Genomic DNA, 15,411 nt, shown 5'->3' with positions numbered 1-15,411 from the left:
TTACATTTGGGATATTAAGCTTCTTACATTCCTACTTTCAGTTTAACTTCAGTGTGTGATTTTTGATGTTCAGCTTATTAGCATTTGTGGTTCCTGTGGTGGATGAGGTATTCATCGTCTTTAAAAGATAATGATACCACATGAACATACAAAACTGCATTTAAGATTTTACTCAAGCAAAAATACAAAAATGATTTAGTTTCGGAAGTAATCTTGCAATGTATCTCGTTTATTGACTCTTTAGAATTATTATTAAAATACAATGAAAACATATATGCATACTTCAAAATATCCAGCATTACAATAATATGCATATTTAAACATGTAGTTACGATATGTTTGAATATACAGATATTCATTCATAATATATAGATGAAAAACAGAGCTCCCATTACCTGGAATTGTAATGTTGCCGGGTAAAGTACATTTAAAAATGTTGCATATTTTAAAGGATGATTATTATTGGTTTATAACGTTTTTAAAGTAGCTCCTCATTCTTGAAAGTTCTAGTACCTTAAATTGATCTTAATCTTATCTGTGATATTGCTTTGCCCTCAAAGGTCGTTTTGGGTATGTTGTTGTGGAGCAAACAACAGAGAACTAATTTAAACACTTCCAGATTAAATCAAATGTTCTGACTGTAGTAGGCCCCCCCATTAAAGCTCCTTGATTATGAATGGATCTCACTCTTCCTCTGTCGCTCTGATTCTAAATGATCAAGAAGTCGATACTCAGTGCTGCTGTCCTCGTGACGCTATGATGGAGGTTCCACGCAAGGTGAGTGGGCCTGATTCTGTTAATATGGTAGCATGAGCATGAAAAATGTAAACAACGAAGCTACATTACGTTACCTGTCATTTAGCTGACGCTATTATCCAAAACAACTTCCAATATATTGATGCCTTAATCTGGGCTGTTGCTGTTTACATTAAAGTTAATGGATTTCCACTTTGTTGGTACTAATTAACCACCAACTATCAATGAGAAGACCCTCACCCTATTTCATCCACCTTCTTATTTTGTTTTTTGTAAATCTTTAAATGTGGAGTCCCGAGGGACTGAGGCAACGTAAAGCCTCGAAAAGCAGAAAAAGGAGCCTTTGTGAAGCCACTGTGCTGCGCGTATCAATTTCACTTTTTATTTAGACTCTTAATAAAGAAAAGCAGCCATATCATTTTTAAATAGGCTAAGTTAATGATTAACAGGCCCTGATGAACACTCCCATCCCCTCCTAAATTTAGCAAACACCAATCATCTCTCAATCTATGTGAGCAGTCGTGCCATTGTTATTCTGATTGCGCGCATCCGCCTGAACTATTTATCTCCAACCAGAGGTTACCTGGTCATATCCATAAGAGCTCTCCGTGCCGTGTTCTCCTTCTCGACATCCACGCACAAAAAGCCATTGTGAATTTGACCACTGAAATCCGATTCTGCTCTTTTTTTTTTTACAACTTGAGGGTAAAGTTTTGAACACATCTCAGCCACATGGACATAAGGATTTGAGGAGGTGGCACTTGGATTTCCGGCGCTATCAGGGCAGGTCACCTTCCTTCAGCCTGTAAAAATCGCAGGTTTGTGAAATGTCATCTCACATTTTATCTCATCAAGGCCTGTACGCTTAACACCCGATAGCCGCCCTGAGAGGATTTCAGCACACTTGGAAAGACTGTCTGGCGGCTGCTCCGGAGACGTGGATTTGGGCGTTGTTTCTTTTATTGTGGATAATTCCTTGCTTAGTGTTTTTTTTTTTGCTTGTTCTGTATGCAGTGAATGGTTGGCACAACAGACCTAGGGATTTCTCTGAAGCATATGGGAGTTTCATGAGTACGGGGTTCTGGGATCACCAAAGACTGAAACGCAATCTACCGTTTTCAGTGACTCAGCGCGCCTGGTACGCGACCAGATATTTTCAGTTTCAGGTTTAAAGATGACAAAGGCATCTATCAATTCCTTCCTCAGCGAGGCTGGACATTGAAACTATGCGTGACCACTGAGCCGGACCTTGAAGATTGAATGGGCATGTTTGGCACGATACCTATTTGTCTGAATCCCCACCTTGTAGCAACAGGTTAGACACCTGGCCTCCCCCAAATGCTCTTATAGCACACGGCTTTGACTTTGCTCCTGTCTCCGCTATTTTCCTTGATGCCTCCCACCATGGTGGAGCACAACGGCCTGGACATCATGTGCCTTAACAAGTACTGTCACAGTTCCTCCTCGTCGTCCAGCTCCGAGCAGGACAAGAAGATTTTCAGCAAACTAAAACTCAGTTTGTCAGGGGATTACCCGAGGAAGAACGCAGAGATCCTCAGCGGCCAGTACGGGACCAACCTGCTGCTGATTGGGGCCGCTTTGATGCTGGCCATCGCGCACCATGGCCCCTCTGTCAAGGAAGAGCACCTGCTGTCCTTTGTCACCTGCCTCATGATCCTCCAGCTGTTCTGGATGATGTGGTACATCTTGGTGCGAGACAGACAGAAAAACACGCGGACAGAGAAAGACGTCCACGCCACTACTTGCTGGATTAGAGGTGAGTTTGTAAGATTAAAGCAGTAAATATATAAAAAAGTAAAAATATTTATTATTCGTTTGTGTGTGGAGATGACACGTGAGCACCCACTAGTTAATCTAAAAGGGTTTTTGATTGATTGCAAACTTGAACAAGTTTAGCCATATAACCAGAATCTGACAGTATTAACTTTTTCTTTATTTCTCGGTAGGTGGTTTGACTCTCCTTGCACTCCTTTCACTGATCATGGATGCTTTCCGAATCGGGCATTATGTTGGCTATCAGTCTTGTGTGTCTGCTGTGCTCGGGGTATATCCTGTCATCCATGCAACTCACACCATAGCACAGGTAAGTTTCTAAACCCGCTTTCATTTCAATACACTGCTAATCTTTTAGCAGTGTAACACACTGTGTCTTTTTTTGCTGTGCACCACTTAACCAGCTAGGTCTTTGAATAATGTGGTCTTTGTTATGGAGGCGAGCACAGAGTTGCTGCAACAATATAATCCTGTCATTGTCCATGTTATCTGAGTGTTACTGACAAGGGAAATCCTTCTGGTGAGGGGATTTAAATTATACTCAAGTTTTTTGTGCCTTATATAAAGTAGATTATAATAAGAAACATGTTGGATAAAGTTTTGTCCTTTAAATAAAAGTGTTGTGTTTTGGAATTTGTCTAGGTGCATTTTCTCTGGTTTCACATCAAGGATGTCATCAAGAGCTTTGAAACATTTGAGAGGTAGGTTTGTTGAGATCACAATCATGAGAAATATAATTTCAACTAAAAAATAAGCAAAATATGGACTCTGCATGCATCCAGATCACAACAACCTGTATCATCTTCATAACTGCTTTCAAATGACCGCCTATCAACCTCGTTTTTATTCAGATTTGGTGTAATCCATGCAGTCTTTACAAACCTCCTCCTGTGGTGCAACGGCGTCATGTCAGAGGCCGAGCACTTCTTGAACAACCATAAGAGAAGACTCTCCGCGCTGGGCTACGGAAACCTCACTATAGGTAAGGGCCAAAGGGTTGATTGCTGGCTTGTACCTGGAAGACAAGTACAATAGTCCACTTGAGAGCTCAATTCAATGGATGAAAGAAAAAAGGGAAGGAGAGGAGGGTTTGCGAGGGGAAGAGAGGTTAGCTCTGCAGCCCAGTGGGTCTTGTTTGTGTCGAACGTTTCTCTATTAGGTTTCAGGAGACACACAGTGTTGCTAGTGCTAGTTCACCACCACCCTCCTTGGCAACCCCCCCGCTTGACCTCAGACGGCTTTGTCCCCAGGCTGCTTACTCCCAAGGGTGCTGCAATTACAGTAACTGATACATCTAAGCCCAGGGTTAGGGGGCTCGGCTGCTCCTCCTCATATCCGGCTGACTGTGAGGCTGGCTGCACCCTGACTGTTGTTCCCTTTTTAATTAAAGGCTGCAGTACCATAGTGGTGGCCTTCGGGAGGGGATAAGGGGGGGCACACGGCAGGGTTCTGTTGAGGTGATCTCTAGAGGGCATCAGCATTACCATAGCGTGGCAGGCTTGACAAGGAGTAAGTATAAGAAGTGCATTGTCATCACCATCTCAGATGCTCAGATTTTCAATCAATGAGTCGGATTTCTTATAAAATCAGGAGAATACGACTAATGAATAAAACCATCAAGGGGTCAGATAGGAATTTATAATGGAGCATTGTGCTGCAAAAGAGAGACCAAACTTGTATTAAGAATAACACGATTTAAACTCGCTACCCTCGGAATTATTGAAAGCCAAGCTAAAATAAATCAATTAAAATTGGAGTGCCGTCACAAATCCAAAGACATTAAAAACAGCATCAATTAAGAAGAGGCAAAAAGGATCATACTGATTGCTTACTTGTAGGAAAGGGATGAGATTTAATAAAAGTTTTCATTATTTGATAATCAATATTATTTTCACACGAATGATTTGGAGAGGCTGCCTTTTGATTATTATCGGGATATTATTCTGTAAAGGGGATAGAGCCTTCTTCTTGCTTTGAGCTTTGAAAGTGATTTCTGGTTCACACTTTTTTGTGATGCATACGTGTAGAGGAGCTCCACAATCGTTACAAAAAGGTTAAAAGAAACGTAATGTGACATACAGTAAGTGCTACACAACATTTTACAGTTTATTTTACAAACCATCGTCTAATCTCTGTTATTTTTTCCTGTAAATGACTGATAATAGGACATTTGTTACCTTGGTTGTGGTCGAACTGGTCACAACTAGTAGATTGTGTGTAATGACAATAGACAATGCAGCTACAAGCAAAAAAGTTGGGAAACACTGCCTTAGTGAACAGATATGTGGTCTTCTGATGCAATTCCTTAGGAAGTCCATAGGACAGACTGTAAATAAGATTGCACTGTAGCAAAAGGAAGTCAACAAACCTAATCTGCAATTCAAAATTGTCCTCTTTAAACATTAAAGATAAGATTGGATTAAAGTAAAGGTTCAGTAGCTCCTGAACGTTTTCTTTGTAGCTTAAGTATGTTACAGTTAAATTACATACATACATCTTCAAGACCCAGATACATCATCAGTGTGGTCTCCAATGTCTTATTGGAGTATATTAAAAAGTATTACCATGTTCTATGTTAAACCTAATTTAATTTCGGAATATGTGTACAGGAAGGAGATTTGGATTAAATTGCACAAATATGAAATTGATCCGCACCCCATTTACTTCAATTCATAAAATCTTTTCTCCAAGTTTTGATTTGTCAATCCGTGGAGGCATGCAAGAAATATTTTCTTAGAATACAATGTAACACAGAATACATGTGGAATACACAAATGGCAATTTTGTGGATAAGGGACTCCTTTAATCTTGTTTTCAAAGACAGACTTAATGCTAATATAGAGCAGCATAAAAATGTTTCTCATGAATTTGCATCTGTTTTTATTTGTCTTGCAGTGCACTCAGAACCCCACTGTAACTGCACCACCAGCACTTGCTCCATGTTCTCCAGCAGCCTCTTCTATCTCTATCCCTTCAACGTTGAGTATCACATCTTTGTCTCTGCCATGCTCTTTGTCATGTGGAAGAACATTGGGCGGACCATTGACCTCTCCTCAAACCGAAAGAGGCTGGCTACCAAAACCCAGGGCCTGACTGTTGGCCCCATCCTGGGTCTACTTGCACTGGCCAGCACTATCGGGATCCTGGTGGTCTACGTCACCCATGTGGAGGAATCCCTCAAGATGCGTCAGTCAGCCATTTCCATGTTCTACATTTATGGCATTGTCATGCTGGTTTTCATGTGCTCTGCTGGTGCTTCAGGTCTGATTATATATCGAGCAGATCATGTGCCGCTTGACACCTCCAAGAACCCGTCCAGACAGCTGGACACGGAGCTACTGTTTGGGTCCTCCATCGGCTCCTGGCTCATGTCCTGGTGCAGCATAGTGGCTGTGTTAGGAGCCAACAGCAATCCTCCTTACCGCTGGACCAACCTCATATACTCTCTGCTTATTGTGCTGGAAAAGTACATCCAGAACCTCTTTGTCGTGGAGTCCCTGTATCGCAAGCAAGGCGATGGCGAGAGGGAGGACCCCGAGTTACCAGCTTCTCCAGAAATCTTCTCGGTGACATCGTCTTTGGCTCCGCCGTACAACGGCATCATCAACCGGGCCTATGACACTCCGGACAGAACCTGTAGCACCATGGAGAACGAGCAGGAGGAGAGCGGACAGGTGTACAGATGTCCGAGGAAACCTTCCGAGGTGCCGCTGACAGTTGGAAACAAAGTAAAGGAGCCCACAAACATAAAGAGGCAAATCCTGAAGAACATTGCGGTCTTCCTGATTATGTGCAATGTTTCGGTAAGCATTTGTATTTTTCATCCTGAATGTAAACGAAATAAGGTTAAAATATATTTTTTCAAGCTGCTTTAATAATGACGACTTAACAATGGCTTGAATAGCTCAGTCAGCTCATTATTTCCCTTTTACGCTCTCTGTCAGCTGTTTTTAGAAATGAACTTGTGTATGAGCATAATACAGCTTTACTAGAAATTTAATGGGTTACTCGGCCGATGCCTCACCCTTCCACCAAGTTTCCAAGTTTCTTGCTAATCAGAATAGTTTTTTTTTCCGTAATCCTGATGACCAACAAACAAAGAAACCCAAACCTAACCTCCTTGGCGAGGGTAACAGTATGTCAATGTAGTGAGCACAGAAAGTTTGCTGCCTCCAAGTGGCCAAAAAATGTAAATCCAGGTTTAACTAATTAAAGTTCTGTCTTACTTTCAGCTATGGATCCTTCCTGCCTTTGGCTGCCGGCCACAGTACGACAACGGGTTGGAACAGGAGACGTTTGGCTTCGGCATATGGACCACAGTTCTCAATTTCGCTATTCCTTTGAACCTTTTCTACCGCATGCACTCAGTCGCCTCCCTTTTCGAGGTGTTTCGCAGAGTCTGACTGAATAGCAGATGACTGACAACGCCAGATAACATGCACATGAACACTTGTCACGACCAGCTCCCGAGAGTGTCTCCCAGCGCAGGTCAGCCGTTCAGGAGGCAGTCTGGGTCACACTCCAACAGACTTGACAAAAAAGCCGTGGAGACAAACAAAACGTAGATCCCTCGGTGTATGGATTAAGGAGGAAGACGAACCTACTAGCCCATGTTCCTTGAAGAGTGACCTTGCATAACACAAGGCTTATAAAAATAGTGATGAGATGGACCTTTGGTTTTGAGAAAAGGACACTTTGTACTTATTTTTCTGTAGTCACAGTTCAGTAGGCTTTCCTCACTGGTTCATTGTGTAAATGTACTGTATATGCTGTAACCGACACACATATTTTGAATGGTTTCATGTTACTAGTATTTAGCAGCTCACTAAATACAACGGCTAAGGAACATCTAATAGTATTGTATGCAAGAGAGCCACAAGTGACCCCTGCTTTATCTGCATGTGAAGTGTTCATACTGTCTATGGATATGGTTCTCATTTCCTACCCCTAGTAGTTCAAGTCAAATGGAGAACGAACACTTGAGCTACAAAGATAGTGACAATCTGAGTGCTATATTGTATATGTATATGTATAATCTATTTGAGTTGGACTACAGTTCTCGGACTCTCAGTTGTATAAGGTTGATCAATGTCCTTTTGTTCTATGATCCTCTTCTATCAAGTTGTGTTCAAAATGATGCATCTAGCTAACTGTTTTAATTATACTGGAGTATCTGTAGGCACATTACATTGAGAAGTGCTAAGTCAGATAACAAATCACCTGTCAAAGAAATTCTTCACTTTGTGGCCCAATAACAAATTCATGAAAATGTAAAGGCAATCAGGTTCCCCCTATGTTGTCTAAAGTGAAACTCTTGTATCAAAAGGAGGATTTTTAAAAGAATGAAGAGCCTGAAAGATCAACCATAAAATCCACCCCCCGTCTGTGACCCTACTATTTCAACATATAAAACACAGATATACTGTATACTTGTACTGTACCATTTTATACCTAATCAATGTATACCTTCAGTCAGTTCTCAACCTGGTGCTATCCACTGTATGTGTTCTCACTATGTGCCAATTTATGGTAAAAAACATTGTTTTTTTTTAATTTAGGTGCAAATACAATATTATATAGTCTTTGTAAATACTGTCATGCTGATCAAAATCATCATTCACACACTGTGTTACGAGTTTTATGAAATTCTAATGAAATGGTGCTCATATGAAATAATGTGTACAATAGTGATGAGTGTTTGTATATCTTTTTGCCTGTTGAAATAAAGAATAGCTTTCCTTTGTTCATAAACAGGATGTCTCAATTTCTTTCATTGGTTTTCTGCTGTTTTTTTTACACTGGATGGAGATCTCTGATCAATGTTCCTACATTGATTTATTTAACCTTCATTAAACAAGGTAACTCCTATTGAGATTTACAGTCTTTTTCCATGAGAGCCTTTGCCATTTTCACTGAACTTCTTGATAGGCAGGAGTTGTAGTACTTATTTACTTCACAAGGTGGCGCCAGGTATTCATCTTTTTCAGGACAGTCCAAAAGCTCCTATGGTATTTTCAACTACAGTTTGGATTATTTAATCTTCATACATTTAGAGAGAATCAACAGTTTACAGAGAAATACAATTTAGAGAATCACATTTTTTTCTTCAGATTTTGAATAAATGGGCATTTATAATGATCTCTTAACTATCTAGAATATCAACCAACAATAACTTTATCCATATTTCTCAATGTTTTAGTGCGTTTCTATTTTAAATGCAACCATAATATTCTACACAAACTATTTTAGACATTATTTTCTTCGATCCATTAGAGACAAACCTAGTTGTGTTCTTTCAGCATGATGATTCACTGGCTGTAGTAACATCTGTATTCATGTTTAATACGTAAAGAATAACGAATGTTATGCCTGGCACAAGTTGCCCCCTGCCTCCTGAGATTATAGGTAACTCCAGTGTATTTGGCATCGGCCGTTGGGGGATTACTTTTGACGTAGTGTCACAACGATTTGACAGGCACGCAGACATATCTAAAAATACCTCATGACGTTTCAAATCCGGAAACGCCACTGCTGCTGCTGCTGCTGCTGCTGCTGCTGCTGCTGCTGCTGCTGCTGCTGCTGCTGCACAGACAGACGCGCAGACGAAGCTGGAGCGATCGCTGCTCCAGCTCGTGGCCGCTGAGAGTGTGAATGTGACTCACCTGTTCAGGGTGACTCTGAAAAGTGATGAGCTATTAGCTCCAGACTCTGTGGTCGTCAGTATTTAGAGAAAGTGTAACAAAAATATATAATGCATAATATCTAAAAAGACCCACTGGATTGTGTCATTAAGGCACACATTAAAACTACAATATAGCTTTAAATGTCGTGTTGTAAAACATGTTTAAAAAGACTTGTGGTGGTATTACTATTCACTTATACGTAAGACCAAAAAAGTCATTCTTCAAGGACATAAAAACTGTTTAGTCTTTTGAGACAGACAGACAGACAGACAGACAGACAGACAGACAGACAGACAGACAGACAGACAGACAGACAGACAGACAGACAGACAGACAGACAGACAGACAGACAGACAGGCAGACAGACAGACAGACAGACAGACAGACAGACAGACAGACAGACAGACAGACAGGCAGACAGACAGACAGACAGACAGACAGGCAGACAGACATATGGAGTTACTGCATCTTGAGGGTATTCTGCAAGACGTTTGCCTTTTCAGCACCATGGACAACTCTCTGCTCCGTTTCCTTTGCAATCACAGTTCCTCCTCTTGGGATAAATAACTATTGCTGATTGGGTGTTTCTGAAAATTACAAGTTTATACAAAACATGTTAAAATGTTGATTAGTATTTGTGTCAATGTACACAAAATTTGATCCTGCACACAAAACCACGTCTCCATATTGCTTCTCCTCTCACTGCAGTGTTGTGATGTCAAATGCCCATGGAGAGGATATACGATTCATAACTGACAGATTTCTCTCCACATAATTTTAGTTTTTTAATAAAGCACTTTGGACTCTCTCCCTAAATGTTTAGGTCTTCTCCTCACACTTTCCTAGCGCAGTGCTGTGCGTAACACCACCCACTAAGGAGGCGTGATTCTGCAACCAATGTGCCCAGCCCTGGTTAGGTTAGTGCGCGTTAGGCTGCAGGGACTCCCTGCGCACCCACACCGCGCGCAGGATACCTCGGACTGAGAGATTCACAGGGCAGCCAGGTCAGACGACCAGACTCAGGCAAGGATTTCAACATGCGCTCCTCTCCGCGTACTGCGTCCCAGCTCCAAAGCGCACCTGGCACGTCGCATGGCTCAGTTTTAAGGCGATCAATTCTCTCTTTCTCTGTGTTTTGCACTCCACATCAGGCTGGCAACCGAGCGTGTCAATGGGAACAATACTGTGAATGGCTGTTAACTGCGCCTGTCCTCGCACGCGGAGCAATGGACTGCAGTTTTACCTGAAGAGGCACATGGAGAACCCAGCCAAGTATCTCTCAGCGGTGCAGGTGATGGAAACCGAGCCGGCACCCCTCGGAGAGTCTATGTGGAACACCACCGAAACGGAGGCAACAAAGGACGGCAGGACGGATATGGTGGGGCGCACTGTGACGGGCTGTCTGCTGTCCCTGCTCATCCTCTGGACCCTGCTGGGTAACATCATGGTGTGCTCCGCGGTGCTGCGTTTTCGACACCTGCGGACCAAAGTCACCAACATTTTCATCGTCTCCTTGGCTCTATCGGATTTATTCGTGGCCATCCTGGTGATGCCCTGGAAAGCTGTGGCAGAGGTGGCGGGGTACTGGCCGTTTGGCACTTTCTGCAACGTCTGGGTAGCGTTTGACATTATGTGCTCCACCGCCTCCATCCTCAACCTCTGCATCATCAGCATGGATAGGTACTGGGCCATCTCGAGCCCCTTCCGCTATGAGAGAAAGATGACCCAGAGAGTTGCCTTTGTTATGATAAGCATCACTTGGACGTTGTCAGTGCTCATCTCATTCATACCGGTCCAGCTGAACTGGCATAAAGCCAGCGATGAAGAAATGGCCGGAACTCACAACTCCTCCACGAGCCGGCTGTTGGAGGAAAACTGTGACTCCAGCCTGAGCAGAGAGTATGCCATCTCCTCCTCTTTGATAAGTTTCTATATTCCCGTGGCGATTATGATTGTGACTTACACCCGAATATACCGGATCGCTCAAATACAAATTAGAAGAATAGCGTCCCTGGAGAGAGCAGCAGAGCACGCGCAAAGTTGCAGGACAAACAGAATAGAGTGCCAACACCATAACACCTTGAAAACGTCGATTAAACGCGAGACCAAAGTTTTCAAAACTCTGTCGGTGATTATGGGTGTGTTTGTGTGTTGCTGGTTACCTTTCTTCATCCTAAACTGTATGGTCCCGTTCTGCGACAGGCCGGCCACAGATCAGGAGGCGGGCCTGCCGTGCGTAAGCGAAACTACTTTCGACGTCTTTGTGTGGTTCGGCTGGACCAACTCCTCCCTCAACCCCATCATCTACGCCTTCAACGCAGAGTTCAGGAAGGCCTTTGCGAGCCTGCTGGGCTGTCGCAACTTCTGCTCCAGCACGCCAGTGGAAACTGTGAACATCAGCAACGAGCTGGTCTCCTATAATCAAGACACCCTCATCCACAAGGAGATCGTGAAAGCATACGTCAACATGATGCCCAACGTGGTTGAATGTATCGAGCATGAAGAGACTTTTGACAGGATTTCTCAGTTTTCTCACAACAATGAAAACGCCACCGACTCTGTTTGTGACTTGGAGGACTGCGAGGCAGATATCAGTCTTGACAGGATGTCACCGTTCACACCCAATGGAATACACTGACTCCAACGTTGTTCTCCCAGTGCATTTGGATGTATTACTATTAATAATCTCATCGTTCATCACCTCCTTTGTCCCAGAAGCTGCTCTCCATATGGAGCACATTGTCAGGATCTACTGTCAGAAGCTTCTGAGCAGCTGCTGAGGGACAAGTGACTTGCTAATGGCCACTTCAGCAGGGTGCATGCCTCTCTAGCCACCAGTCCCCCCTGCCACCGCTTTATGTCAATAATGAGATGTGATGTTGTTGTCCTGTTTTGAAAAACAAATGATGTAGGTGTTTATTTACATGACAAGTGAAGTCTTTGTTTCATCTGTTAAAAAGTTAAATGTTAGCTGTTGTTTACCGGAAAGGCTTCCTGTCTCATCCACTTGCAGGGGGGAAAAATGTTTGTAAAAACTCACATAAGGAATTATAATGGAAAACCTTTTGCTGCTTAAAAACCTCTGTGTATCCAGTGCCCGCCTTTCCACTGAGTATGAAAACTGAGGGAAGCCTTACTGACAGTGCAACCAAGAAGTCTCTACTCAAATGCAGTCATTTTCAGCGCCTTATCTTATTTAAGGAACAGTGAAAGGAATGTGTCTAAAGTTACATGATGCCAAAATGCAGTATCAAAGTGTTTACCCATGCACTACACCCAACCTGATGGCTCCTCTAGCACACACTCTCTGCACCATATGGACCTTTATGCAGTTTGGTCACAGATGGCCGGAGGAAAAACAGGACTTAAAGGCACCAGACGTAATGCTATAAACGTGTAAGAGTGTTTCACTGAAATCCAAATCAAATAACTCTGACCAGAACCAGCAGTTATTAAAGCAGTCAAAAATGTTAACCCTTTTTTCTGTGACCTTCATTTCTCCTTGAGGCCATAACTACTGACTGGTTCTGCTTTATCGACCACAGTGAGCTCTTACTGACCTTACAAAAGAAAAGAAAGGATCAAGGAAGTCTTGAACGACCAAAGATTTCAAGGAGTGAATCAATAACTCCGACACAATAAGGCTACAGCGTTTGTCAGCTGCAGGAATAATTGCTATAGAAAGCCTATACACCCAAAACACACACACACACACACACACACACACACACACACACACACACACACACACACACACACACACACACACACACACACACACACACACACACACACAAAAGGCCACTGGGCCAACACAACTGGATGTCATACATCACCTCTCCAACAGCTCTCTCTATCTTTGTACTGTACAGGTGACCTGATCTGAATGTATACTGTACTTTAAACAGTGAAGTGTGTCATCATTTGTCTAATAAAATGCTGTCATGCTGAGAGGAACAGAGTGCTCTGGTATCTTCCCGAAGGTCACATTAGAGTTTATGGGGTTTTACGAGAGGACACACTTTGCAGGGTTGCCGTTTTCGCTTTACTTTAGTTCAACCTTCATTTTAAGTGTACTCATCAGTAGCTCTTATGCATATTCAACTCTGACCCTTATCGGTTTTCAAACTCTTTTTGGGGTCTTTGGACAGTTAGACAGCAGATAAAGGAGTATTCATTTTGGCAGAAGAAAAGACAGTGAGTCATAGGTCCTCAGAAGACACAAACAAACATAATGTTAATGTGGTGCACGTGTTACAGGCTGCGGCTCCTCCAGTACTCTTCCTTAGACCGTCCTGTCATCCAGATGTGCTGTTTACCTGATATATGTCTTCTGACAGGGCTAGAGAGAATCAAATTAAAATAAAAGGCAGTTGTGTAAGTAAAGTAATAAAAAGTTACAAGAGCACAGCTTGAAGAACAGCTCTGCCCTTCTTCTTGGCTGGTGCTCACACATTTCCCACACTGCTTTGTTTTCTTTGAACCAATATCCATACTTTCATACAGAAACTACCAGTTAAACTGCCAACAGCATCTGTCAGTTCAATCTGTCGGCAAGCAGAGAAAAAACACCCACTGTGTAAAACTACCTTTAGTGTGTAGCACACAAGACTTGACAGTCAAATGGAGCTTTTTGTATGTAAATAATTACAATAATAACTCAATAAATACATTACCTACACCTTTGCGTTTCAACTATACTGCCCTTTTGCCTGAAATGGATCTTTAATCTGGATGCTTGGTACTTACTTACTTTTCAGTGGGGTTTATTTTAAGTACCAGGCCAACTGAAGGAAAGATTTACAATTAACTTACTCTCTGAGGGCTAGAATATGCATATTGCATCTGTAGAGTATAACGAAATATAAAGTCTGTGCCAAATATATGGGCGTCCCTGTTGTCGACCCACCACAAAGAAGTTATTTGCTGCTGCAGTGATAATAAATGATACATAAACAATAACAACTTCATTTACATTTCTAAAACTTTGTGTGACCTTTCTCTGAACCCAAGTTTTCATTTTGACTCATGCATTGGGGGCATAGGGACATACAGAGGCAGTGGCGGAAGAAAGAGAGAGTGCTTTTTCTTTAAGGGGAATATTTGATGCCTTTTGTTGCTCCGGAGGGAACTTTGTGAACTCGGATTCATTACTTCATTTGGAAAAAACAAATTAGAAAATTAAAATGTTATTGGTGTGTTTAGTTCTGCGTTATTTGTACTTTCCTTGAGTATTTCCATTTTTTGCTACTTTGTACTTCTTCTCCACATCCGAGGTAAATCGTGTAATTTTACTCCACTACGTCTATTTCAATCAAGAAAGACTTCATGTTTGTTTAACGAACATTTATTGACACAACCACCATGTGACAGAAATGTTACAGTCTTTGGTAATTAGACCCTGATCCTGATATCGTATATCTGAAGGGGGAAATGTAGCCTTGAGCATATAGGAAACCCCCCTGGAGTCTAAACCTGGTGGTGATGTTGAAGATCTGGATTTGAAGAGGAGATGGGAAGAAGAGGAGCTGTGGTGAGGTCTTTGGGTTAGCTCTCCTGGGTGCTGGATATGATGAATGGAGCTGGAAGGGGTGGAGGCCGGCCACAGCAAACCACCTGAAATCACAGCTGACTGCAAGAGAGAGAAGAACGATTTTAAAGCTTGACTGCAGCACAATGATTGGCTGATGGAGATTGAGGTGAAGTGTCATTGGTTAAACAGAACACCCATGATGAGCTGATTATATGCAGCTGCGGAGTGAGTGAATGTACATCTAGTCTTCCTGAAAGCACTCGCGCTGAGCTTAATTTAATACCTATAAATACTTTGCAGATTTGGATTAATGATGTAAAATATAATCAACCATTAAATAAGTGAACTTACACCTGGAGTAATTCACATTAATGCATCAATATTTATTATATATAAATATAATAATAATAAATATAATCATTAAATTAAATCAATTTCTATATATTGCATACTGAAATTTTAAACTTACAACCATTTTTCAATGGGATCACACCAGCCCCTTCCCCTTTGTACCCTTTGTCTACAATTACTTCAAACTAAGCCTTTATTTTTGCTGTCACTGGGACATTATCTTTTTGCAAACAGAAATCTAAACAATTGGCCAAGTGCTCAAAAACCTCCTCTATGGTGGCTCTTTCTGCAGTA

The 15,411-nt window shown here is 42.1% G+C and overlaps 2 protein-coding genes across 2 annotated transcripts; both read left to right on the top strand.

Moving 5' to 3' along the window:
• Nucleotides 1–2,148: 2,148 nt before the first annotated feature.
• Nucleotides 2,149–6,953, top strand: otop1 (otopetrin 1). The gene is made up of 6 exons (XM_063911904.1): nt 2,149–2,533; nt 2,724–2,860; nt 3,193–3,251; nt 3,402–3,532; nt 5,446–6,353; nt 6,783–6,953. Exons 1-6 carry the CDS (start codon nt 2,149–2,151, stop codon nt 6,951–6,953), a joined length of 1,791 nt encoding a protein of 596 aa, XP_063767974.1.
• Nucleotides 6,954–10,252: 3,299 nt separating this feature from the next.
• On the top strand, nt 10,253–12,928 carry drd5a (dopamine receptor D5a). Its single transcript, XM_063911476.1, has one exon. The coding sequence runs from the start codon at nt 10,423–10,425 to the stop codon at nt 11,869–11,871; it is 1,449 nt and encodes a 482-aa protein (XP_063767546.1). The 5' UTR covers nt 10,253–10,422; the 3' UTR covers nt 11,872–12,928.
• The last annotated feature ends 2,483 nt before the right edge of the window (nt 12,929–15,411 follow it).

This window comes from Eleginops maclovinus, chromosome 20, assembly GCF_036324505.1.
Source record: "Eleginops maclovinus isolate JMC-PN-2008 ecotype Puerto Natales chromosome 20, JC_Emac_rtc_rv5, whole genome shotgun sequence".
In the NCBI taxonomy this organism is placed as follows: domain Eukaryota; kingdom Metazoa; phylum Chordata; class Actinopteri; order Perciformes; family Eleginopidae; genus Eleginops; species Eleginops maclovinus.
This window is presented reverse-complemented; position numbering and strand designations above follow the sequence as displayed.

What these genes read in the sequence shown, in the direction of transcription:
- drd5a (XM_063911476.1), top strand. Translation starts at nt 10,423, where the DNA reads ATGGCTGTTAACTGCGCCTGTCCTCGCACGCGGAGCAATGGACTGCAG.
- otop1 (XM_063911904.1), top strand. Translation starts at nt 2,149, where the DNA reads ATGCCTCCCACCATGGTGGAGCACAACGGCCTGGACATCATGTGCCTT. An exon ending in CACTACTTGCTGGATTAGAG is followed by an intron (nt 2,534 to 2,723) that starts GTGAGTTTGTAA and finishes ATTTCTCGGTAG; the next exon opens with GTGGTTTGACTCTCCTTGCA. An exon ending in AGCTTTGAAACATTTGAGAG is followed by an intron (nt 3,252 to 3,401) that starts GTAGGTTTGTTG and finishes GTTTTTATTCAG; the next exon opens with ATTTGGTGTAATCCATGCAG.